The following is a 25,376-nucleotide window of genomic DNA, read 5'->3' on the forward strand; positions in this document are numbered from 1 at the left end:
TAGCTCAGAAGTTACAACCCATAATTCTCATGTTCCTTCAAAAGCCCCAGGAGGTTCAATAAGCTGTGGACATGGGTGGGAGAAAGGCACTGGCTTTGTAGTGTTCCCAACTTCTATTACACTTCTGCAGCTGTGTGGTCAGTGCTGTCATGCCCTCAGGTATCTACCACTACCTCCTCTGAACTGTTCTGACCTGTAGGATCCCAAAGAGAACTGATACCAATGGACTTACATAAAATCTGCCCTGTGCCTGAAACGTGTGCTGCAAATCTCAGAGGTTTTTCTCTCTCACTGCAAGGCACAGTGAAGCAGATGTATTAGTCAGAGTGAGAAATACAATACAAAAACTACCTCCCTTACTTAAGTCCTCCCTTATTTAAGTCCTGAGGTGGAGAGCTACCAAAATGATGGCACCCAGATCATAAAACTTTCAGAAATGTGGCTTGAACTTTGAGCTCTAAAGCAGAGGAGCTGAAGCCATGCTAGAAGGTGATCAAAAATATTTCTTAGAATGTTTCAGCACACTCGTTGTTGCTGGGAAAATTACAGAATGCTTTATTTGCTTCTACCTCCCTTTTTTATACTTCCTGATTGGACCTGGGGGGAGACCCTGAGAAAGACTGCAATGCTGTGTGACATTCTGAGAGTGCAGGTGATCATATGTTATCTTACATATCCCTGAGCTTGATTATGTCATCCAGGTCTCTCCAGGATCTGAAATCTAGAGGAACATTGTCTCTCTCCCATTTTCTTTTCATGGGAAATATAGCACTATTTCTTGAAGCCAGTTTTGACTGTCAGTGCATCCTATTTGGAGTGGTCTTGTCAGCTTTAGTGATGCCTGGGTAATGAAGCCCCCCAAAAGTACTTGGCAGTGTAGTCTACAGAGATTTGTTGCTTTCTACAGAATATGTTGCAGTTAGCTAAAATCTCCACGTGACTTCAAAATGAAACGCGTCCAGTCAGTCATAAGATACAGATATCTACCGAAAGAAGTTAATATCTGCTTTTATGTTTTGCACAACGGCCCAGAAAAGTACATTTTTCCCTTAATGCCCCTCAATAACTGAAAAAAAAATTCCCACATCGCTGGTAAGCACTGGGAAGTACCAGTAATTTACAGCACCATATCCACGAGGCAGGGACTGTTTTTTGAGAGGCTTGTCCTTGCCATTTGAAAAAGAAAATTGCATGGCCAGCCCTGGCGAGAGAGTTGGGAAGTCTTTGCCTTGGCTGGTGTAGCTCCATGAGTGAAACCCCCAAACTGGCCTGTGTTTTGTTGGTGGCTGTGAGATGCTACTGCAGGTGTGTTACCAGAGTGGTTTTTTTTGGAGGCAAGGCCAGGACAATGACCTGGCCATGATATGCGTCTGTTTCTTGTTTTCGGTTCTGGGGTTGCCCCTGAGATGGAACATGTTTGTAGGGCCTGTAGAAATCTTGTCTTCAGATGGAGAAGTTGGCACAAGTGACACAGCTTTTTTTCCCAGCTCATAGTGGTGACTGGTTAGGGTTGAATCCAGTAAAAAGGAGGAAAGAAGCTGTTTGTGGTTATCTAGAAGAGATGGAAACCAGACCCAAACCAGCAGTAACAGCTGTGGTAAAGTGTGACACGGGAAGGCTCCGCTGTACTTACCTCTTAAAAATTCAGAAGAACTGAAGTATGCAGCTACATATTCTTTTCCTCCTCACAAGTTCTCCCTCCTACACCTTGGACTAGAGTGGGTAGTGTGACAGAGAACCAGGGATAGCCTCACCACGCCTGGGAGCTGCATTAGAAAAGGGAAAAATTAACCTGACCTATCCTGCATGAGGAATTAGGGCTGGTTTGAAGTTGGAAAACAGCTGGGTTTATAGCAGAAGGTTGTCATTTGTGATTGTTACCCTAATTCTGCTTTTACCAAGGGCATCCTGGCACAGGTGCCAGAAGATCTCATGTGAGTTATTAGGTTGCACATCACTTCCTAAGCAGCAGCCTTGGAGTGAAGCTAACAACCTGCTTTCCAAAAAGCTGCCCCATTCAAAAACCAGTGTGGATGGATTTGAAGTCCAAGAGAAACATCTTACCTCAAACCATGTATCAGATAAATGAAATACTGCATCAACATTCTTGATGTCCCAGATAAACCTTGAATTTCTAAATTCTTGAGAGCTTGGTTGACCATGACACACTGACCTTGTTGACACAACTAGGATGAAAATTCAACAGTAAATCTCTCTCTTTCCATTATGAATGTTGGCTAATATTTTGAAAGTGGTGACTGTAGAGGCCTCTCTTAAAATTTTAATTTAAGATGATGATTTAAAGGAGCTTGATTTTTAGATGACAGTCCTGAAAATCAGAATGCTAAGTTGTCTGAGGATTGACCAGAAACTCTTATATTTGTCAGATATTTCTGGAACTTTTTTCTTTTTGTTTATAGACTTTAAGGAAATGAATACAAAATTTCATTTTGTTCAAAATGCATAGAATACCATTTTACCTCAAATAAGATGAATGCAAAAATTTTTGAGGCAAGTAAATGTCTATATACAGTTCACTGAGGGTAATTCACAAAGTACTTGCTTTGCACAGTAGTTTCAAGGCATTTAATTGGTCTAACAATTGTACTGAATGGAAATGCTTGTTATTACTGTCTTTAACTGTCAAGTCTTTCTTTGGATTTCTCAGCAGCAGGTGGTGAAACAAACCAGGCTCCTGCTGTATTTAAACAAGCAAAGGAAAAACTCTCAGTGAGTAAATTAATCTTATTGTTCATCTTTATAATCTTTTGCCCTTATGTCACATCTATTTGTCTTAATTCAGTAAGTAATTGTGTGTTCCATTTAAAATTTGTTCGCCATATTCATTATTCATGTAAAAGGATAACTAAAACCACCTTTCCTGAATAATCTTAGAAGTCTAGTCTCAAATGGTAGATGGTGACAGTTTGCAGATCCACAGAGGGCACACAGACTCCAAACTGCAGGACTTGAAGTCTGGGCAGCATTTTGAGCCAGGCCATTCTGTGGGATAAGCTGTATCTCTTGGCCCTTCCTGCAGCACCCAACTTGCATTGTCACCTTGCTGCACTGCTGTGGGTTACAAAAACACAGAAGGCAGAAGCCCTCCCCCAGGACTGCTGGGTATCTCCTGGTGACCCATTCCACTGCCCAGGGTTCTGCAGGGACCATGCCTGTGTAGAAGTTACTGGCCAGTAGAATTTACATTTACTGCTTTCAGTATGGCCACTTCCTGGGCCACTGTCTGTGCTATAATCTGTCAGACTGCAACCTTGCCTTGCCTTGCCTTCAGCTGCTCTACAGCCCTTTCTGCTTCCTGTGTCTGGCTCTTTTAAGGAAGGACGTCCTTGCTCCTAGCTGACCTTGCACTGTTTCTGTCCCATCCCTCCAAAATCCCCAGGAAACCAACCTGCATTCAGTCTCCCCTATGCAGTTACTTTTACCATGGCAGTGACACATGCTAATTCACATCTGCAACACAACACTTTGTCATTGTTATCATAGAATCATAGAATATTTGGAGTTGGGAGGGACCCATCAGGATCATCGAGTCCAGCTCCTGGCCCTGAGGAGCAGGGCCATCCCCCATCATAAACAATTAAGAACTTCCTTAGAATTTCTCAGAATTTCCTAATATATTTATTAATATATTCCATGGATGATTTTTTTTGTTTGTTAAACCAGACTCTCAATTCTTTGGGGAGCAAAAGGCTGTGTCACATGAAGTGCTACACACTGTTTATGAATTGTAAGAAACTGGTAGTGCTGAGAGCAGTGTAACCTTTTGGAGGCTTTGGAGGAACGATGTTTTTTCAGGTCTGACCCATTCCAGCTCAGAACTGGGAAGCTTTTAGAGCTTCTTTACAAGTGACTAAGATCTGGGCAGGTTTATGGGCTGAGTCTGAGCGTGCTTTATTACTGTCTTTTCCTGACAGACCATCAACACTTGCACAAGAGAAGCCAATATCTGCCCATTTTCAGTGTTTATGGAGTGCTCTAGTACAAGCATTTAAAAATCATTCTGTGAAATTATCTTTCTGTATACCTTTCCTATTCCTGCCCCTTATGTTACAGCACAGATCAGAAAGCTGTCCCCTGCTTACTTTCTCTCCCTGTTGCCTTGCCTCTCTGGTTGCCACAGTCACACTCCTCTTGGATATTTTCTCTTCTTTTCTGCCTCTGCTTTTCTAAAGATCTCTCCCTATTTTTGTTGTTTTGTTTCTTCGTGGTTTTCAGCTTTTATGTCCTTCAAATGCAGCCTTTTCCTCTCCACTGGTAATGTTAGATCATCCAGCCTGGTCAGTTTTGTTACCCATGTTCAGACTGCAGTTTACACAGGACAAGTTCAGGAAAAGTGAAACAGTTCCATCTGCTGGAAGCAGCTGTGTACCTGCAGTTCACAGTGAGGTGATGAAAACCTGTGCCATGTGTTAGGAACACCTTGAAATAAAATTAGGGTTCTTCATCCCCACTTTAGCAATCCCTGAGAGTCCCATAGATCTTTGTCCTCTAGACACCTGACCCTTCCAGCAACATAAATTAAAACAGAGGTCAGAGGTCTTGCTAACAGAGACTGGAGAGTTTTCCTGCAGGGATTGAGACAGGGTTTCTTTGCTTGCTCAACCAGCTCTGGGCAGATTCTGCTGCTATTCCTGATGTTAAAAAGTTCCTTGTTACCTAAATACCATGTAGGAGCTCTAGACTGTGATAACCAGAGCTGTGCAGTAGCTCAAGGTCATGCCTTTTCCCCATCTGTTCTACTGACAGAGCTCAGTGTTGTCCATCTTTAGCATCCATGTTAGATTCATGTATTCCGAGGGGACACTGAGCAATGTGAGTGAAAAGTCTTTGCACTGTGACTAGAATTTTAATCTACAAGAGTTTTTCAGTCTCATTATAGAGGTAATTTCTTGCATGCAAGTTGAAAATGTTGAAAACCACAGAATGAAGATTTGGGCCTCAAGCAATGCGTGCTTAGTTCTATCTCTGGTTTAGAAAGCCAGGTGAAAGGTGCTTGCAGAATGTCTGCTTCTTGGAGCCACCCAGCGTAGATACCCTGCTTCCACAGTGTTTCAGCATCAATAAATAACTTCATGGATGTCTAAATGCAATCCAAAGTTTCACAAATGGATGAGACCCATAAACTAAACTATGAAAAACCAGTGAAAGTCTGGACAAGCCTTTGATTTGACAGAAACACATATTCTGTAGTTTCTCTTTAAAATAATTATTCACTGGTTTTCTTCTGTTTGTTCCTAGACAGTACAATAAGTATTAAAAAAGAAAGAGGCATAAATACATTGCAAAACTCATTATGGGAATATGTTCTTGCTAGTAAAGCTAGCACTTCCATCCTAATTTCTTGTCTTGCTACTTGGTCTGGAGGATGACATCCAATTGGATGGAACATCCAAATGGAATTGCTTGATACAGAGTTCTCCAACTCTCAATCACATGGGTGGTGTCATGGATGGCGTTCAGCACACCAGCCTCAGCTGAGTATATGGCCCAAGCCAGAGGCCTGTCAGAGCTGGACAGCACATTCTTTTCTCATTTTCTAGCAAGACAACTTTAAAGCAGTTCATGTACCTTTTCTGAACATTGGGAAAGTCTAGAGATTGAGATCAAATACCAAGTTCAAATGCCTGCAAATCCCAGGATGACAGGCCCATTTGGATTGTTCATATGACTAATTTCATGCTAGTATGACTACAGAGAGGATCAGGACTACTAAGGTAACACCTTTGCAATTGCTCTTTCTAATATCAGTTATACCTATGGTAGAAAAAAGGTATTTCTTAAGCAAGTAGCCCTATTTTGTTTCAAGGAGATCCCTTTTTGTAAAGCAGTAAGATGCTTCTAAGTATTAACAAATATTTTCTGTCCATCCTGTTGGTGTTTAATTGTTCTTTCAATGGGATATTGTCATTATTTGGTATCAAACAAGTATTTGTTCATAATAACATACTGTGTCAGCCTTTCAGGCATATATGGCTTTCCTCACCCAGGACTCCATACTGCCAATATAAATTTATGAATTTCTATGGAGTGACACCAAATGCGCAGAGCAGTATCTGGGGTGTTTTAAAAATTTTGTCTGTACACAGTGGCAAAATGAGGAATTACTGTTGTCCTCCTGCTGTTGTGGGAATACTGGTGTAACTCTGCTTCTAAGATTCCCACTGTTTTATTCTTGATTTTAGCCTGGAGGGATATATTTCAACTTTCAAGGGCTGGGATCTCTTGGTGCTCCTGTAGCTTTGCACTTGTTTCTAATGCAGGAGTTGTACCAGTTAAATGCCACACCTGGCACCAGTTTTTTCCTTATAACACAAGACCAAAATAGCATCTGCAGAAAAAGGCAAATTCCTAGACTCTGTAACTCTGTCCAGACCAAGGTGGTTTCAGTCAAACAAAACAAACTGAAACTTCCATGATTGTCACATCTGCATAGACCATTACCAGACACAGGAAAAGTATTTTTCATAGCTTGGCTTTTTTTTTTTTTTTTTTTTTTTTTTTGGTCCATGTTGCATGTGTTTTCATTTTGTCCAGCTTCATGTTGTGTTTTGTTTGTTTTCTCATGACTAGACTGCCTCTTTGTCAAAGATTCCTGCCTCAAAGTCTAGAGCAAAGTCATTGCTTCCTCCAAGACCCAGCTCAGCTTGCTCATTAACCACTAAAAGGGCCACATGTCTGGATACAGACAGTTATTTTGTTCGGCCCTCCTCTGCAGGCCCAAGAGACTCAAAATCAGATGCTAAGGTAAGGTAGCAGAGTTGGTGAAGAGAGTCAGAGATGCACAGGTGAACTCCATGAAACACATTATCTACCCCACTGAATTTGAGTAATTCTCTGCGAAGCTCCTGTGGGATAACTTACATCCAGTGGCAGGAAAACTGATTAGCAGGCTACAAGATGGATAAAAATGGAGATACTCCAAAGGAAACGTAAGTGAAGTTGTAACTAGAAAGACATATCTTCTTTATGTTGATCATATGGATGCTACTTCATTAACTGCCAAGAAGTTACAGCCATTTAAAAGTGGGTAGGTGGTAAAGAACAGCAGTACTAATTTGTCATCCAAGTTTAAAAAAATGTAATTTTTGACCTGTTAATATTCTTCAAAATCAAATTCAGTTTCCAGCATAGGAGAGGAGGGTACAGTTCTAATTACTAGCAGGAGGTGATAGAATAGGGCAGAATCCAAATCTCAAGGAACCAAATTTAGTCAATGCATAGGACTTTGTGAAGAAGTTGCAGTATAAATTTAAAAAGGTGATTGGCAGTCCATTCCAGCCTCTCCATGTTTACATTTAACTTGTGTTTCAAATATACATTATGGGGAGTTAACTATCCCCATTTAGAAATTGTTTTTGCCATAGACTTACATTTTTTGTTTAATGCTGTACTTGGAGTGTCTTTTACTGGTTGGGACCATCATCATTTGTCTTCAGGAAGAATGTCTGCTTATGTTGGTCTGTCTTTGGCTGCACATCTCATGAGCTCAAAAATATTCTAACATACAAGTCCATTGCCTTAATGGTAAAGAGGGGTTTACTTTTGGTGAGCAGAAGGTATGCACTGATTTCAAAAAGTAAACATTTTATTAGAGAAGGAATTAAACCAATAGGATTTATGATCCCACACTCAGGGAAAAAAAAAAAAAAAACAAACCAGAAAAACCAACAAAACCTGTAGCTAAAAATTTATCTCCATAAGAAGTTTACAAGTTAGTGTTTAAATATGCAAAAATCACACGACACCTATCAATCCAGTGTATGGTGTATTCTGGACACCCGTAGTTTAGTTACTTTGCAGGTAAATTCACATAGGAATTTAACATTTGAGCTCTAGAGAGTTTTTACTTTCAATTTGCACTTAAAAACCCCACTTTTTTTCCTTAGTAAGAGCCAACTGTGGGATGCATCCATATTTAGATCCAAGAATATCCCTAGATGTCTCGGGATAGTCATCAGAGGATGTTTTGATGCAGTAGAGGAGCACCAGGGAGCTAAAGCAGAGCATGGAGTGTGATCCCCGCAGGTTCCTGCGTGAGGAGCAAACTGGGCCCATAGGATTAGCTTTCCCCCTAATACAGGAAATCACAGCCCAAAGAGTGAGTTTTGAAAACTAAACCTTCCTTTTTTGTTGTGCTGCTGTTAGGATGGAGTGAGCAAGAGCCCTGAGAAGCGTTCGTCTCTGCCAAGGCCTTCCTCTATCCTTCCTCCTCGGCGAGGTGTGTCAGGAGACCGAGACAGAGAGGAGAACTCCCTCTCCCTCTCAGCTTCTCTTTCCTCTTCAGTACGACGGACTACCCGTATGTTGGCTTTTATTTTTTGCATATTAACCTTCTCTTCTACTTCTGTGGCTGTCTCCATCCTTGTTAGATTTGTCACATTGCACAGTATCACGTGTCCCTGCCTTCGACACAGAGGAGTGGGTCTGGGGTGTGCTGTTGGAAATTAGAGCCCACAGAGTGGTTTTGTTCATATGCCAAGTGCCTGAAAACAGGGACAGGATGCACCTGCAGTGCCCAGAGCGAAACTGCTGCCCAGACTAATTGCTGATATTAGAAAATGCCTTTGTAGGGAACTCAGAGCTGGATGAGGTATTTAACACGGAGCATTTACAAATAGCAGCAAGAAATAATGAGTCAAAAATGAAGCAGACAACCTGAAATATTCTGATGGATCTTGGAAAAGTGAACCTGATAGTTACAGTCATTTATTTGCTGCTTCCCAGTAATTATTTCCCTATGCTCTACTCCTAGGGTAGAATTTCTGCTGAGAATTGAGATGTAAACTAGCAGTGACTCACTAGGGGCAGTTCAGATAGTGAACCAGCTAGGTTCCTTTTATGAGGACCAAAGTTACCAAATCACAAGGCAAAATAAATTACAGGACAAAGACAATTTACTAAATAACCCCAGAACTTTTAGCCAGGCCTTAGAACCCATATGCTTTCCAACAGGAGTTCCTCTGTCTTCTGTCTTTATAAACCAATCTCAGCCCCTTTTAAAACAGCTTATGTGAACTAGATGATTAAATTCTGCAAAAAAAAGTCCTTTGAAATTCATAAGTGATGCTCCAAAGATAAAGTGGAGACCTTTTGAAGGCAGAGTGACCTCCAGCTGCCACAGCAGCCAGCCCATTCTCCTGACCAGGAGCATTTGGCAGTGTAGTGAGGGGCTGAGGAATGAAAAATAAATACACCAAACCTGCAAGGAGGTAGGAAAAAAAAAATTCCTTTTCTGTCTCAGATGGTACAGTGAGAAGCTTTAGGGTTGGTTTGGAAAGAAAGAAATCTTTTCAGGGAAATGGGAGGTGAGTGAAGTATGTTCAGTCTGCCTAATGAAACATGTAGAGCAAAGACTGTCTCCTGAGCCCCAGGGGCAGGAGAGCATTGGGTTTGGGCCACCATCATTGCATAAACAGAATGATCAGCAAATACTTTAAATAACAATGTGTTTAGTCCCACTGGATGCTTTTGAGAGGCCCATTGGATTTATAATTTCTGAACATTTGAAGAGTGAAAACATACATGCACCCATTTGGCATTGAGGTTCCCAGGTTTTGAGAGTTACTTTGATCTTTCTCTCCATAAGTATTCTCAGCAAAATTTTACTTTTGGAGATATCTCAGCTTCTGTTTATTTATGTTTGAGAGTTAGGAGCAGATCTGGCTGCAGAAAGCACAGCTAGACTGATCATTATGCCCAGTGAAAAGAACTGGCAATGCCATAAACACTGAATGGAGCTGCTACAAAATGATATAATTGGCGTTTTTTTATTTGCATGCAAAAGTAAGTAAAATGTGACTTTTTATCAAAGTTGCCTCTGGTAATGGTTTTCTTTCACAGCACTAATGAAAAATAGCAATTGGATGTGAGGACATCTACCCATCCACACAGCAGAGCTATAGCTTGTGCTCCATTTGAGTGCCCACCTGGGGTTCATCTGCACTTTTCCAGCAATGCTATGAGAAACAGCACCAGCCAGGCACTCACTCAGCTTTTCATTTCAGGAATATCATCAGAATTTTTACTGCTTTCTAGTTTATTGTCCAGATCCATTGAAATTGGCTGCATCAAGTCCCAAAGGTTGGATTCCAAGGATGCTTCTTGTCCTTTGCCCAAAATGGAAATAAATGTGACGATGTGCCTTGTTTGGGCAGCTTTGCAGAAATCAGAGCTATTGAGGGAAGCACTCCTGTGTTACAGAATGGAGAGCTCAGTCACTCTGGGGGCATTACCTCAACCTCTCGTGGCAAGGTAATTCCTGGCAGGTTGATTAGCCAAGTAAGACACACAGAGGCCCATTCAAGCTGCTGTTCCAGCAGTAGCACTGCCATCTTAAGAGCTGTGTCTCGCCTGGCACGCAGGGATGCAGTTTTGGGAGTACAAAGGGAAGAAGAGCTGTACCCCTGTGGCTCTAAAGCTGTTTGTTTTTTTTCTTGAATGTAGGATCAGAGCCAATTCGTAGCAGAACGGGAAAAAGTGGGACTTCTACCCCCACTACTCCTGGCTCCACTGCCATCACTCCAGGGACACCACCAAGCTATGCCTCCCGTACCCCAGGCACTCCAGGGACACCCAGTTACTCCAGAACTCCCCACACTCCTGGGACCCCCAAATCTGCAATTCTGGTACCTACTGAGAAGAAAGTTGCCATAATTCGCACTCCTCCTAAATCTCCAGCCACTCCAAAGCAGCTACGAGTTATTAATCAGCCTCTACCTGACCTCAAGAATGTCAGGTCAAAAATTGGGTCAACAGATAATATCAAATACCAGCCTAAAGGAGGGCAGGTAAGGATTCCACTCTTAATGTTCACTCATATGTTATTTACTCTTTTGTGTGCACCTTTGTGATAGGCATGGGATAGGAGACATTTTGAGTTGCCTTGTACAGCTACTTTTGTTCTCCAAATCCCTTGTTTGTTTAAGTGATGTTAAATGGCAAAGAAGAGGACAATCTTCAGAAACTATCTTGCCACATGAAAACTAACAGTGCCTGAGATCCATTAAAAAATTTCAAACAGGACTTTGCACTCCATGCCATAGATACGTTTCTGCCTGAGTCATCAGTTGCTGCTTACTTAGTTTTTATCAGTACAAACAAGAAAGAGGTTTGTTTAAATCAAACCAGTTGAAAATCAATCCATGTATATGTTAGCAGGATTACAGAGCACATTGCCTTTTCCTGTGCCTTTTATATGGTATGCATTGTGTTGGGTGAAGTTAATTAGGGTTGCAGCCTCCAACCTGGTAAATGCCTCCCAGAGTAAAGATGGGGGAAGGGGCCAGATACTACACTTAACGGGTTTTCTTGCTCCTGGGTTCAAATAAGCAGGAACAGGGTTTAAACTGTATAAACTGGAGGATGTATATAAGTGTAAACATAAGAATGTGTTGTAAGGCGGATCAGCAATTTCTGTTCTCACAGAAAGAACAAGAATTCAGTGATGTCTTGATGTGATTAAGCCCTGAAAAAAGAGGTAATTTCATACCTTGCAGTTGTGCAGTGAGGCACATTTTCATAAGCTTTGCTTTCAGCTAAAGACTGAACCTGTGTGTAGGGTGATGAAATCAGAGGCTCTCAGAATGTTTTGGGTTGGAGGTGACTCTAAAGATCATCTAATTCTAGCCCACTTCCATGTGGCCTTGAGCAGTTGCAAGGATGGGGCATCAACCACTTTTCTGGGCAATCTGTGCCAGCGCCTCACCACCCTTACAGTCAAGAATTTCTTCCCAATGTCCCATCAAACTCTGCCCTCTGGCAATTTGAAGCCATTCCCCCTTATCCTGTGACTCCAGGCCCTTGTCTGAAGTCCCTTGGCAGCTCTCTTGGAGCCCCTTTAGGAACTGGATCCTAAGAATCCCCAGAGCCTTCTCTACTCCAGGCAGAACAATGTCAGATCTCTCTATCTTTGTAGCAGAGGTGCTCCAGCCCTCTGAGCATCTTCATGGCCCTCCTCTGAACTTGTTCCAGCAGGTCCATGTCCTTCCTATACTGGGGACAGAGTACTCCAGGGTGGGGTCATGAGAGCAGAGGGGCAGAATTCCTTTCCCAACCTGAGGATCATTTTTCTGTGGATGCAGCCCAGGACATGGTTGGTTTCAGGGGTGCAGGTGTACACAGCTAGCTCTGGTCCAGCTCTCAACCACCAGCACCCCCAAGTCCTTGGCAGGGCTGATCTCAATCCATGCTCTGTTCAGTTGTATTTGAGCTTGGGATTACCTTGACCCACATCAAGGACTTTGCACTTGGCTTTGCTGAATCCCCTGATATTACAGACAGAATTCACCACGTTTTGGAAGGGGCAATAAAAATGGAGGCTTTCATGCTAAGCAGAATCTTTTGGAGACTGAGAGAAAGTCAGATAGGAAGTACCATAAATCTTGCTGAGGTTTAGTGCTTGTACCTTCTTCTTCAGAGTCTCTGCTTGATACTCTACAAAGCAGAGCTGGAAAAGTCTTCTCTCATTTTTAAGCAAAGCAGAAATGCTAACACAGATGACATTAAAAGCCAAAATTATGTCCAAGCAAATTGTTTTTCTTCCCATTTGGAAGAATTGTTCTATCTTAGAGGAAGCCATCCATTCTGTTAATGTTTAAGGTGTTAGAAAACCAATAGTAACCTGGTAGATATTCTATGTGGTTTAGCAGCAAAGAGGCAAGGAAAACAACAAAGAAGGAGGAAAAAGAATACAGCTTACCAATATCTATGCTAAAAATATGGACAACTCAGTCTTGTGGATGCAAACAATTATGTTGATTTATTTTCTGTAAAGAGTACCTATGTATTTCATATTGATTCTAGATACAACCCTATGGTGAAAACACCCAGAACCTTCAGCTCCCTTTTATTTCCTGAGTCACAGCAATGGCAACATGAGTGCTTTATGAAAGGTTCCTTTCTCAGCTGCTTCCAGGGACAGGACATCAGGGTCAATAACATGCTCCCCATTTGGTTCTCCTGAAGACAGAATATTCCAGAAATCTGGAATGTACAGTGTTTCCAGATCAGATACTTATATGTGTGTATTGGTATTGGAAGTGATAGTGGAACTTAGAGAACAATGAGGTTTGCCTAATTCTGCCTTAGAAAGAAATAATAAATTGGATCAAAACATAACATTGCAGCCCTGTGCCTGCTATAGGTCTTCCAGGGAAAAAGAACAGTGAGATATCTCTAAGGTGTTGATCCCGTTTTCATGGTAAATAACCACATTCAGTACTTTCCGGGATCTGCACAGTAGCCAGTTACTCATAAAGTCAAGGAGATAATGCCTGAGCAAAGGGACTTCTGCCTTTATTTTGACAGGTGTGATTATTTTGCATGGGAGCCCCACTGCATTTGCCATACTGTGTAGCAGATGTGGGTGTGCAGGGGCTCCAGCAACACAAATTCAGACTCTGCTTCTGGATTAGCATTCCTCATGCAGACCCAGCTGTTGGACTTAGGGCCCAATACCAGCACCATGGTACCCTGTCCCCCTCCTCTCTGTCACTCTCTCTGGACTGTAACAATTATACACGAACCAAGAGGCCACAGCAAATTGTGTTTCTTTGTAGTCACTATGCCTAGACAGCTGAATTTCCTTATCAGCTCTATAAAGAACTGCTCAGAGTCTTTGCTGAGCAGTGAAGGATGGCACAGCATGGCACAGGATGGCATTTCACTGCTGTGGGCACTACAGGGGAAATCTGCTGGGTGAACAAAATGTCACTGAAGCTAAAGCATTTTTTAGTTCCAGTGGTATGTAGCCACTGAACTGTGGGTTGGGCAAAGAGAAGCTCACTAAATTTTTCCTTTATGTCTCCTGTATGCCATAGTTGCTCAGTCTAGACAAGAAGTTTTAGGATAATTATTTTCCAGTTTCTGCAGTTGAATTTTATAGGCTCTGTGAGAGCAACACATGAAAGCTAATTTCATTTCCTTGTGTCTACTCAGTTCTTTAATGTCTGGCAGCAGTATTAGCCTGGCTGAAATGAGCTGTTATTTGCTATTTGCTTTTAGTGATGGTACATGAAACAAACAGAAAGCTTCTTTATAACCTGAACTGGAAGTGCTGAGAGCAACGCCACAGGAAAAACAAGCAGAGAAAAACCCAGCATATATCTGGGCAAGTTAAGTACATAAACATATCATGCAAATCACTAGGAGTACAGATAGGCAGCCCAAAAGTGTCATTTCAAGACACACTATCCTTTTACCAGTGGTATGTTTGGACCTGGCACAAGGACTTCTCTTAACTTCGAGCTGTTCCAGAGAAAGCTGCATTCTGAAACTGCCAAAGGCAGGGGTGCAAAACTGAAGAAGCTCTTGGGGATGTTTGAATGCTAAATAAATCAAGAAGTGCAGTGCTTCAGCCTGGAATTTTATCAAAAGCTCATCAGACAGCAGACTGATTTTCCTTCAGCTCTGACTTGCCAGCCACAGAAACAAAGAAAAGGAGAGAAATCATTCCACCTGATGGGGGTTGCTTGTGGTGTGTGAAGAGAATGCTTTTAGGGGAAGAAATAAGCTAACTTTGCACTGCATTAAGCTCCCACTAGGAATAGATGGCTTGAAACATGATTTAATTGGTATTCTGCAGTGGGGAGAAATGAGGGCTTCTCTGCTCTGTGATGCAGCCAGGAGGTGTTTGTCTGGTTTTCTCTTTATGGTTCACTATGGTGAAATGGATCATTCTGGCAAAGCTCAGAGGCAACTTGCTCATGGGTATGTCTGCTGGGCTTCAGATGGATTTTCACACTGCATCAGCTGTGGAGGAAATGCTGTGCTTTCAAAAGTAACCCATTTGCATCTGTTATTTCTCAGACAGCCCAAGGGAAGTACAGGGAGCTGGGAGAGGGTGTTGGAAATCTGTTTCAGATGCCAAGGCTGATTTTTTTAAATTGGTTTTTTTTTTTTGGTTTTTGTTTTTTGGTTCAGATTTTTAGTTTTCCTTTTGAAATTCTGTTTATGGATGCTGTTGGTACCATATCAGAATGCACAGAAGTGCACTAGTTGAGTCTTTTCATTCCTGGCAAGGCAGAATATTTATAATGCTTCATGGGCCAGCAACCAAGGATAAAACTAACCTAGATTTCTCTTAATTTTCTCTTAAAATGTATACCTAAAATCTCAGCCACAGGCAAGAACTTCAGTGGATGTGAAGCAGCAGCGCATCATCAAAGTGAATGGAGCTGCAAAGACTAGAATTACATGCGTAAGCTTTAAAATACCACTAATTATAGTGAGAGACAGGCACCTTGTAAGGAGTAAGATGACACATAGAAAAATGAAATCTCTAAGCTGTGCTGACGAATGAAATGTTCCTTGAAGGTTTTTAGGAAGATTTTCACCATCTTCCCTAAATTGTAGAAAACAAAGTGCAATTAGTAATGAGTCAGAAAATTTGAACAAATTGATGATACCACTATTCAGTAGATGCTTTCCAAAAACCACAGAAATGCTTGCAAGGAGAATGGGCTTGTGCATTAGGTGATAAAATAGACTGGTACTGGTAAGACATCTCAGAGGTTGGCAGAGGAGGAGGCTTGAATGGGTATCTTTTGTTAGCTTCAAAATCAGTTCATATTGATGTTGAATTGATTTTTTTTTTTTGCCTTGTCTTTTATATATTCTCTGTGTTCTTTACACATAAATTTTGTCTTGGTTTGAAAAGACAGGTATCTACTAAGGAAGGGAGGAGCCTCTCTTGAAATGGAAAATATAAACTTCTTCCCTCTGAATTACTATAATTTTTAAATTAAGGGGCTCCTGGGCAAAGATATGGGAGTAGGAATAAGAGTTCTTTATTAGGAAAAATAAAAATTCATCAATACAAAAAACCACTAACAGAATTAAAAAAAAAAAAAAAAACACTAACAGAAAAGGATTTGGCACCCTGTGGGTCAGGGAGGTGGCAGCAGTCCCATCCCATGGTGGCTCAGCCCTCCTGCAGTGCCAGCTGTGCTTCTGCTGGAGCAGGATCCTGGAAAAGGGGGGAGTTTTCCTCTGGAGCTCCAGGGCTTCCTCTGGGAATGCAGTGGGGAAGAAAGCTGCTCCTCTGGGAATGCAGTGGGCAAAGGCTGCTGTGGGGTTCCAAAAGTCAGATTATATGCAGGTAGGAATGTTTGGCTCCTCCTCTGGGCAGAGCATCTCCCAATGGGATGATGGAATTTTCTCAGCCATGCAGGGACACTCACTGGCCATGAACAGAAGAGATCTCCTGGAGGGAGGATTGGTTGTAGGAGAGATAAAGAAAGCTACCCCACCTGGTTTTTACAGCTGGCCCAATTAGCAGAAGAAACTGCCCCATCTGGTTCTAGCAGATGGCCATAGAATACACACCCCAGCCACATCATCCATTTCCAGCCTAAGACAATTTGTAGCTCTGTATCCTATTATTGTATTTGTAGCCTATCTCCAGTACTTTTCCTGACCCTACCTGATAAGCAGAAGGACAAAACACATTCCAAAGGTTCCAAGCTTGGGGTCTGAGGCTCCTATCCTATCTTGGTTCTTCCTGGGAACCAAAGTTGAGACCAGCTCTTTGAGACATATTTTTATAAACAGTTTAGTCCCTATCTAGAGGAGGAGGAATTTGAAAAAGAGTTGAACTGGGGGGATTACCTCACCAACTATGCTTTCATTTGGGGATTCTTGTCAGAAATGCTAATTTGTAAAACCTATTAAAATGTATACACTTCATGCTGTGTGTGCATCTTTGACATTTTCCACCTGACGAATTTTGCATATAAGGATTATGAATATAGGGATCCATAGAAAGGTAACCCCTTTTTATCACTCTAACTGTGTCTGGCTCATGATTTTAGGACCAGTGAAAAGGCATCAGGATGGCAGGAGAGATTCCCCCCCTAACACACACCCCAGACCCCCATCATCATGATTTACAACCCTGTGTGTGGAGATGAGAGGGCTTCTGGCAAGTTCCCTGCCTCAATGTCAGTGTGCCAGGGTGCAGTCAGTACAGACACAGACCGGTCTGGTTGGTGCACCAGAGCTGAGCACCTCCTGGAGAAAGGGAGGTCAGAAGTTCTCAGTAAAGTTCCCCTTGAGGTGGCATCTTATAATTCCTTCTCCTGCTGCTGTTTCACATGTCTTTGCACCGCTTTATGGACACTCATGACTGCCCAAAATCTGAAAGTCTGTAAGTTATATACCCTTGGGGCAATGGCTGCTGAAGAGGGCCTAGAAAGATGGTGGAAAGCAAGGCTTCACAAAAAAGTGAAGTCTGAGCTCTTGCTGGATCTCACTCTTGTTGCAGCACATCATGTGCTTTTTCTCCATTGTTACAACACAGTTGAATCAAAACCATTTAAGCCCAAGTTAAGAGGATGTTCTTGCACAGGTCAGTGATGAACATAAATGAGCTTATAAAGGCCAAACTCGGTGCCTTCCCCAGCCAGAGGCACATGAGGCAGCTGTACAGGGAGGTGTAGATTGACATGGAGCATGGCTGCTGTTCCATGGTGTAGCTGAGAGACTAGGAGGCAATTGTTTCCATACTGTTGGCTTCACTCATTGGAATAAGTTTATGCATTTGTCAACTCAACAATTCAAAACTGTAAAATAAATTCATCTCTGTCAGTCTGTTTTTGCTTTCTTTGTACATTCCCAGGTCTGGGGATTTGCAAGACATTTGAAGGGATTTGTTCTGCACTGAGAATTACAAATTCACCGCTTGTTAATTGCAGATCTATAAATGTGAAGAGAAATTAGGAGTTTCAGGTACACCTTCAAAACTCTGTCAGACCTCAAACCTGTAATTTTTAAGTTTATGAAATTTAGGATTTTGGCTGAAAATTGCAGATTGCACAGAAATAACATCTTGCAGTTCCAGTGTTCCAGCTGCACTTGTTTAAAGGAAGGCTTGCCTGAGTACAGTCTGTACAGTTAAGCCTTGAATTATTCTGGATAAAAAGCTAGATGTTCTTCCTGACTCATATTTTAGAAAAATTAAGCAATCACTGCCAGCCTTTAACAAGTTTCAGAAGGGCTTTTTTGAGGAAAGGTGTTTGGTTGCTAGAAATGAGCAGGGAATTAGGACAGAGTAACATCACTGCAGTACCTAACCCATCTGTAAAAAGTGCACCCTGCCTGTGAGGCAAACTGTGAACCACAATCAGGAGGCTCCCAAGCAGTCTCATGGGCTCTAGCCACTGAGAGAACTTCTACCCACTGCAGCAGCCATATGTGTCACTCAGTTTTTTGTAGGCAGTGAGCAGCAGTGCCCTGGTTTCTGCCACTCAGATGTTCAGTCGAGGGCTGATGGTGCCACTTTCTGGAGGATTCACTATCTTTGCACCAACTACAGTTGGCATCTTAAGCAACCAGTTCCAACTCTTAGCTGGCTAACGTTAGAAAAGTCAAATCCCAGCTGTGATGGTGCCATGTGGTGTTGTTCTCTCATTAATAAGTATGGGGAGAAGCTGTATTTTTTTTCCTAGAGTAGATTGAAATTACCAGGATGTAGATTTTTGTGAAAGTCTGAGTTATCCCAGCAGCAAGCTCAGCAAAGGAGGTGTTTCCAGCTGATCTCTAAGTAGCCTAAATTTTGAGAAATAAAATGAGAAAGGTTGTTGTTTTGGGAAAAATGTTTGGAGAATATGTAATCTGGATCAGACCTGTTTCATCTTATAATAGTGTTCCATTTTGCATGAAAAGGTTAGAAAAAGTTTGTTTTGCTAGACAGGAAGGGCAGGAAAGAAAAGAATAGAAGGTTTTATATTGGAAATGTGGATTTGAACAATAAATAAATGCTAAGGGGCATATCTTCTGAATGTTGGGAAAGGCAGCTTGCATGAAGAGATGACTGCAAGATATTTTTGAACTTGAACTGAACAACCTAATTGTCTCCATTATGCTGGAGAAATTCCAGAGGTAGTGGCTCAAAACTCATCTCTTCTCAAAGACTTGGAAACTGATACCTGATGCTCAGCACTTGATACTTGAAGCTAATGTTACTCTTTCCATGAGTAGGAACTGTTGTGCCAAAAATTTAAGTAATGGATTCTGAATTTTAGCAAAATCTGTTAGTTTGGTTGTTGTTGGGGTGTTGTTGTTAAAGGGAGTACTAAACCAAGGATTTTGTGGTTTAGGTGAATTAATTACACTCCCAGGATTTTATAATTTGGTGTGAATCTTCAGTACTTTTTTACAATTATTTTGATCAGCTCCTCAGCTTTTGTGAGGAGTGTGATTGCAGCATATGCTACAGTTCATCTGACAGGGATCTTGCACTTCCTTGATCTCTGTTAAATTCAGCTGTTGACTGTTGACTGTAAACTCTTTGGCATGGAAAATGGTAATGTAATTTTGTATTTCGAGCATAATTATGCAGACCCTATAAGTATTTGTCCATAGGCCTTTCCTCCCCTGATTGGTAGGGACATGCCTTGTTCAGCATGGCTATCTTGTTAATACTTCAGTACTGTGATGTGAGGGTAAGTATAAAGAAACTTGTCAGTCAGCCACTCTTGTCCTGTGCAAGGATTCAAGACTTGGCTGATCACAATATTATCTGCTCAGTGTCTGCCTCTCAGTATGTTTTTAAAAGTCAGAAATGACTGTACCTTGCTCAACCTTTACTAAGAGCAGGGTGAGAATGGTACATTATTTTGTCTATGTCTAACACAACCTTTTACTTTGAATATCACTAGCTTCTGGACTGGCAGCCTTGCTAGTGTGTATATTCTTATTCCAGGAGTGCAAAGGCTGAACATCATCACAAGCCCTGTCCGTAGGTGTGGAAAATCTGAGGCACAGTCTTTCTCTTCAAGGACTTTACTAGGCCAAATAAATACCCTCTGTCTCCCTTTTCTCTCCCTATAGCCTCTGGCAGGAGAATGAAGATTAATATCATCTGTCCTTGGCAGCAGATAAATTTGGAAGCACTTTGATTCTAATCAGTTTTTAACCTTACTTCATGTGTAAGATCAATTATTGTCTCACTTAAATACCTGTTTTAACCTGGAGATCAAACACTGAAATAATGTCTAGTTCCTGGGAGGATATAGCTTCGTCAAAGTGTTGTGGTAAATAGAAGGAATCTTTTTTTTTTGATAAGCTATTCAGAGTCTGGAAGCTTTTCCCAGTGTCACAGCTCCACGGCATGTTCAAACAGCAAGTAGAGCCAAATGAGAGTATTTGTAAATGCTTTAAGCAGTATTTGTGGCAGAGCTTCTCAGAGGCCCTAATTGCAAAGCATGGAGAACATAAGCCATCATTTCCTTGCAAGAAATATTCAGAGCCTGTAATATCATCAGCATCACAATTTTTGTTCTTCAAATATCTGTTTCAATGTATGCCAGTGTAGTATGCCATAGAAGGGAAGCTGTTTATGGAGTCTGCCCAGATGTTGATAAGTTAGGGGCTTTTCCTCTTCTTGTGAAAAACATCTGAACTGAATTATTCTAGGCAGCAATGGAATATAATTATTTCTCTTGCATAAGCAGCTTTTGGACATTGGTGTTGTCTTTAGCAGTGAATTAAACTGCTAAACACAACTGAACTAAGTTCTCTTAGGAATTTCTCTGCCTTCCTCTCAGTATTTCTACAAATTCCTGCTCATCATGAACACAGTGGTGTAGTGCTGGCAGAGGACCTGCAAACTGTTGTACAGGGAGTCTTTGAAATACAACTCATATTCTGGAGGCATATATCTGGCTGGAAAATTCACAAGTATTGTGTCTCGTAGCCTGTCTTCTTCTTCTTGTGCCAGCAAGCTTAACCCAAAACTTTTCCCTGTGCTTTAGTGTAGATGTTTCCCTTAGACCACAACCCCCAGCTGCTCTGATGGTCAGTCAGGCCACTGAAGGAGTAGGAAGGGAACTAGCTAACTCTGCTGAGTGCAGAGCAATATATGCCTCATCTAAATTAACTCAGAAAAATACCTTCAACACTTGTTCTCCTTGCAGGCTATGCATAAATGCTCCAAACTGCCCTGAGCTCTCACAGGCAGCATTCCAGCTGCATGGGTGGGTGTTGGAGTGCCCTCTCCCAGTCCTGCTGGGGACTCTCTGGAAGCAGTGGGAGTCACTGGGGCCATGCTGTGTGCATGTTGGCACACAGTCTGCCTTGGGCTTCAGTTCTGGACCACTGCTGAGGAGTCATCAGAAGACAGAGTGAGGGGAAGGCCTGTCAGACTTCCAGGGCTTCAGACAGAAGCCAGTTTCCTCTTGGGCAATATGGTTCTTGTGGCAAGAAGAAATACTGCATTGTTTGTAAGGCTTTAATTTTCCACTGTGGTTTAATTACACATAATTATGAGAAGAGCTGAGGAACCTCAGCTTTATCTTAATCCAAACACTGACTTCCAGGCCCTTTCCAGCATACCTGGGCAAGCCAGTATCGCATTAGAAGAGAAGGTACCCACTTCATACTAGCAGGTCAGAACACGGGTTCCAAGGGACTCTGCCATGACATTATCATGTTGGGATTTCAAGAGAGTGTGAATAGAAAGCAGTCCTGTTTCTGCCACAGACTTTCATTTTGCCACACAAAAAATGTTCCCTTTCCTGAATGAGAGCATGAGCGGACTTGATCTTTCATTTAACTTTCAGCACAACTGAAGTGCATATATGTGCATCCCTAGCACACCTCCACCCACACACAAGATGTACATACACATTTGGAACACAGAGAACCTTCCTGCTGAGTCACTGTGTTTGTGCTGCCTCAGTTGCAGGCAGCTGCATCATCTAATTCCTTTCATCAAGTGCCATCATGAAAGTTTGCCATTTTCTTGTAGCTGTGCTCCCTCACGTGGCAGTTCCAGAGCCTCCTTGCTCTGACAGCTAAAGATTTCCATCCAGATGCCAGCTTCAAGTGATTCATAGTCAGTTTACATTCTTTGTTTGCAAGCCAAAGTTTCTCTTTAGCCTAAATGGTTCCTGTCCCTTTCTGGTAAGCTCCCTCTCTGGATTACAATCTGATTCCTCAAACAGAACTGCTCCTGCAGTCACACTGGCTGGCTGGCAATCTCAGCCTTTCTCAGCTCCTTTGGAACTTACTGGACAATTTCAACCAATGCTGCTGGCAAGGGAGCAGTGGTGAGAAATACAGGTGGTCCCTCTACACAGTGATGGTTGTTGAGAGAGTATGGAACAGGGACTCAGCCTAACACCATCATTGGGATAAAGGCAGTGAACTCAGCCCTTCTCCACAATCAGGGACAGCAAACACTTGGCTGATTGTGTATTAGCCTGTCTGCCCAGTCTAGCAGAACTGGGAGAAAGCTTGGGACAAAATGCTGGCTGGAAGTGATAGGGCTTGCTGGAGTATACATGATGGATGAATTAAGTAAGCAGTTTAAGCCCTTACCTACAGGAAACAAAGCCCTGTTCATTTGTGGAACACTTAGTTATAGAGAGTGGTTATGATTTAAATATGTGCAGAGATACTGATACATCCCAGGCAAGGGAGAAACAAAATATCAGGGAAACCTGAATCAGTTCAGTTTCTCCCTGTGCTAGATGAGCAGCAGAATGCATGCATGTCCCTCAGCTCTCTCCAGCCCTCAGGACAGGACAGAAATGATGCATAGGTCTCCTGCTGGCCCTGCCACACAGGGGGATATTTCACCCAGTGAGATGGAGAGATAATTGAGATGATTGGTGCTTTATATATCTGCTAGCCAGGTCCATGGGCCATGAGACTCATGAACTGTCAGACTTTTGAGTGCAAATCAGCCTTTAGGCACTTGATCAAAGGCACCCTCTCAACTTTTCACCTTGCTTTGGCTCCATTTTAAGCTACAGGCCCCCAGTGCAGAGGTCTTGTCATGACCTGTAAGTCAGCATTTTTGGAGCAGATGAATCCCTGTGGCCATAGCTAAGAAGTGCTGCTGATCCATCGCTGAAAGACGTGCTCAGAAAGTGCCAGGAACGCTTTCTTTCTGTTTTGCCCAGTTGTGTCTGGCCAGAAGCTCTCTGAGAACCAGATCTGAATACACATCTGATGTGTGTTTCTGTAACTGATGTGACATGTGTCTCATATAGTACATTTTTAAACAAATATTATATTGAGAGAAAGCACAAGCATGAAATTCCAAAGGCATTTGCTTTCATGTTTTAGGGTGCGTTGGTTTATTTGGTCAGATAAGCAGATGGGAGGGGGAAAGACAGAAATCAGTTTGACTATTGAAGATGCCCTTCTGAAGGTGACCTACCAGTTGTGTGGGGTTGGCTGGTGCTGTCATCACTGTTGTTGCTGAGTATGCCATCACACCAGATCTTTATCAGTTAAAGCGAGGTTTTTGCTTTAAACGAAAATATTTAAGTTAAAAATAATCTTAACATTCTTGATTTAGTTGTTATATGTAATAAGAAAGATCCATGGAACAGCTTGCTATGAAGAACTTCTTCATATTAGCTGCAAATAGTGACCCTCTGAACATTTCTTCTGAGAGTTTACTGGATTTAAGTTAAGGGTGCACTCGAGTACCAGAGGATTCAACTCACTGTCTAAATGTGCTGTTATCCCCACTGCAGCAGCCAAAAGCTGCAAAACCTGATGCCCCTGTAAGAGGGCAAATAGTATTTTCCTAGTCTGGGGAGGTGAGACACAGAGGGAGTGATTTATCTCAGATTTATCAGGGAACCTGGGACAGTTTGGGGACCTGAAGACAGGAAGCAGGACCTTCACAGGGTTTTGCTTCCTCCCACTGACTGCTTCAGCTGCTTTGGTGCTGCTTTGTGCTCCCAAAGTTCCGAGAAGCTGCAGTAAGGAACCTCAGTGTGCATTTCCCTCTGTCTGAACTTGTAGGTTTACCTACAACAGTAGCCAACAGGGCTGTGCTAAGTAATCTGCCAGTGAAGGCTCTATAATTGCCATTTAGCAAAATACATAGTAACCCAAATTCTTTGGCTTTCTGTACAGGAAAGAGTTTAATTTCATATTATATATTAATACCTAAAAATAAAATCCAATGTTGATTTCATAAAATCCAATAAAGATTTCATATTTAACTCAGAGAAAGAATATACTGCATGGGTGACACTCTGATGCAAAGAATGCAGGTGCAGCCTTGGATAGAAAAACCTTCTCACCCACCTAAAAACTCTTATTACTGATAAGCACAACCCCCTGCTCTTGCTGGGAAATAAATCTGAAAATTATATTAGTCAGGTGTGCACCCAGTTGTCCCTGCCCACTAGCCATTGCCATGCAGCTGTGCATCATTCCCTGGTACAATTATTAGTACAATTATTGGTGTCACCTGAGTTCTGCCGTGTAGAGGAGCTGCTTTGTCATGGGGTCAAGCACAGGACAGCACAGCCTGCCCTTGACAGAGTTTGCCTCCAGGTGCTGTCCATTGCCTGCAGTGGCTAAAGTAACATATTAAAAATGTGGATTCCTGGCATGTGTAAGGGAGGCTGGCATCATCAAGGGAAGAGCAAAAACCTTACCTTGTTGTATGAAGAGAATAAGAGCACAGGGGAGAAGCACAGTACTGCTAGCAGTAGAAGGTAATTGTGCCCAAATCTGGCACACCAGATTTCTGGCAGGCACCAGAAATCACAAAGTAGTGATTGCAGCTCTAGGTTTCCAGATGCTGTTGTTTTCTGTCTTGCCTTGTAGTAGATGGCAGTAAAAGAGGGAGCAGTACAGAACTCTGATTAGTTTAAGTAATTTTGTTGCTCCCCTTTCATGGCATGCTGAGGTCTGTTTTATGGATGTAGCTGCTGTTACAGCTGTATGGCAGAAAGTGGGTTTAAATACCTCAGGATTTCAGCCTGTGCTGGCTGGATCTGGGGTTTTCTGCATCAAAGACTGGAGTGCTGAGCTGTGGGGAGGTGGGTTCCCATCTTCTTATGACCAGTTCAGCAGAAATACTGAACATCACTCAATAGGCCCTAGGACAGGCTGTCCTAAGACTAGGCCCAGTCCAAGCAAGCATGGAGTTCTTAAAACTTTTCAGGGAAAAGCCACCTCTCATACATCCCAGTATAAACCTGTACCCTTTGTATTTCACCACCACTTTGTGAGGTAGAAAAAGAGCAGCGCAATATATCTACGGATGCTGTGTAAGCATACAAAGCACAAATATTGACAGGGTTTATTTTCTCACATTTCAATACAAGTGTCAAAAGAAGGAGTCAGTGTAGGAGGCAAATTACCCTGGTTTCCTTGTCCTGCACCCCCAACTGAGTGTGTGTATGGTATGTAGTAAGTTGCCTCCAATTTCTTTTAGGTTAGGATTTTAAACAAGAAGATCGATTTTAGCGATATTCAGTCCCGGTGTGGTTCTAGAGATAACATCAAACATTCTGCAGGGGGAGGAAATGTAAGTAGTATGGACACCCTGTGGACAGGCACTTCCACTGTGGTGAAGCACCTGTCTCCCTTCCTCTGAGCAC

At 42.2% G+C, this 25,376-nt stretch overlaps 1 protein-coding gene across 50 annotated transcripts in view; it reads left to right on the forward strand.

Annotated features, from left to right (window-relative positions):
* MAP2 (microtubule associated protein 2) overlaps positions 1–25,376 on the forward strand; it is a 231,797-nt gene that overhangs the window by 199,537 nt on the left and 6,884 nt on the right. For 17 of the 50 annotated variants that reach the window (XM_030277969.4, XM_072931655.1, XM_072931657.1 and 14 more), the window contains 3 exons: positions 2,669–2,730; positions 8,167–8,320; positions 10,465–10,808. In XM_030277969.4, coding sequence (XP_030133829.3) covers positions 2,669–2,730; positions 8,167–8,320; positions 10,465–10,808 — 560 coding nt within the window. Of the gene's footprint in view, positions 1–2,668; positions 2,731–8,166; positions 8,321–10,464; positions 10,809–25,210; positions 25,304–25,376 lie in introns of all 50 variants that reach the window. The other 33 variants (XM_030277938.4, XM_030277937.4, XM_072931649.1 and 30 more) reach the window with 3 other exon arrangements.

Source organism: Taeniopygia guttata, chromosome 7 (genome assembly GCF_048771995.1).
Source record: "Taeniopygia guttata chromosome 7, bTaeGut7.mat, whole genome shotgun sequence".
Taxonomy (NCBI): domain Eukaryota; kingdom Metazoa; phylum Chordata; class Aves; order Passeriformes; family Estrildidae; genus Taeniopygia; species Taeniopygia guttata.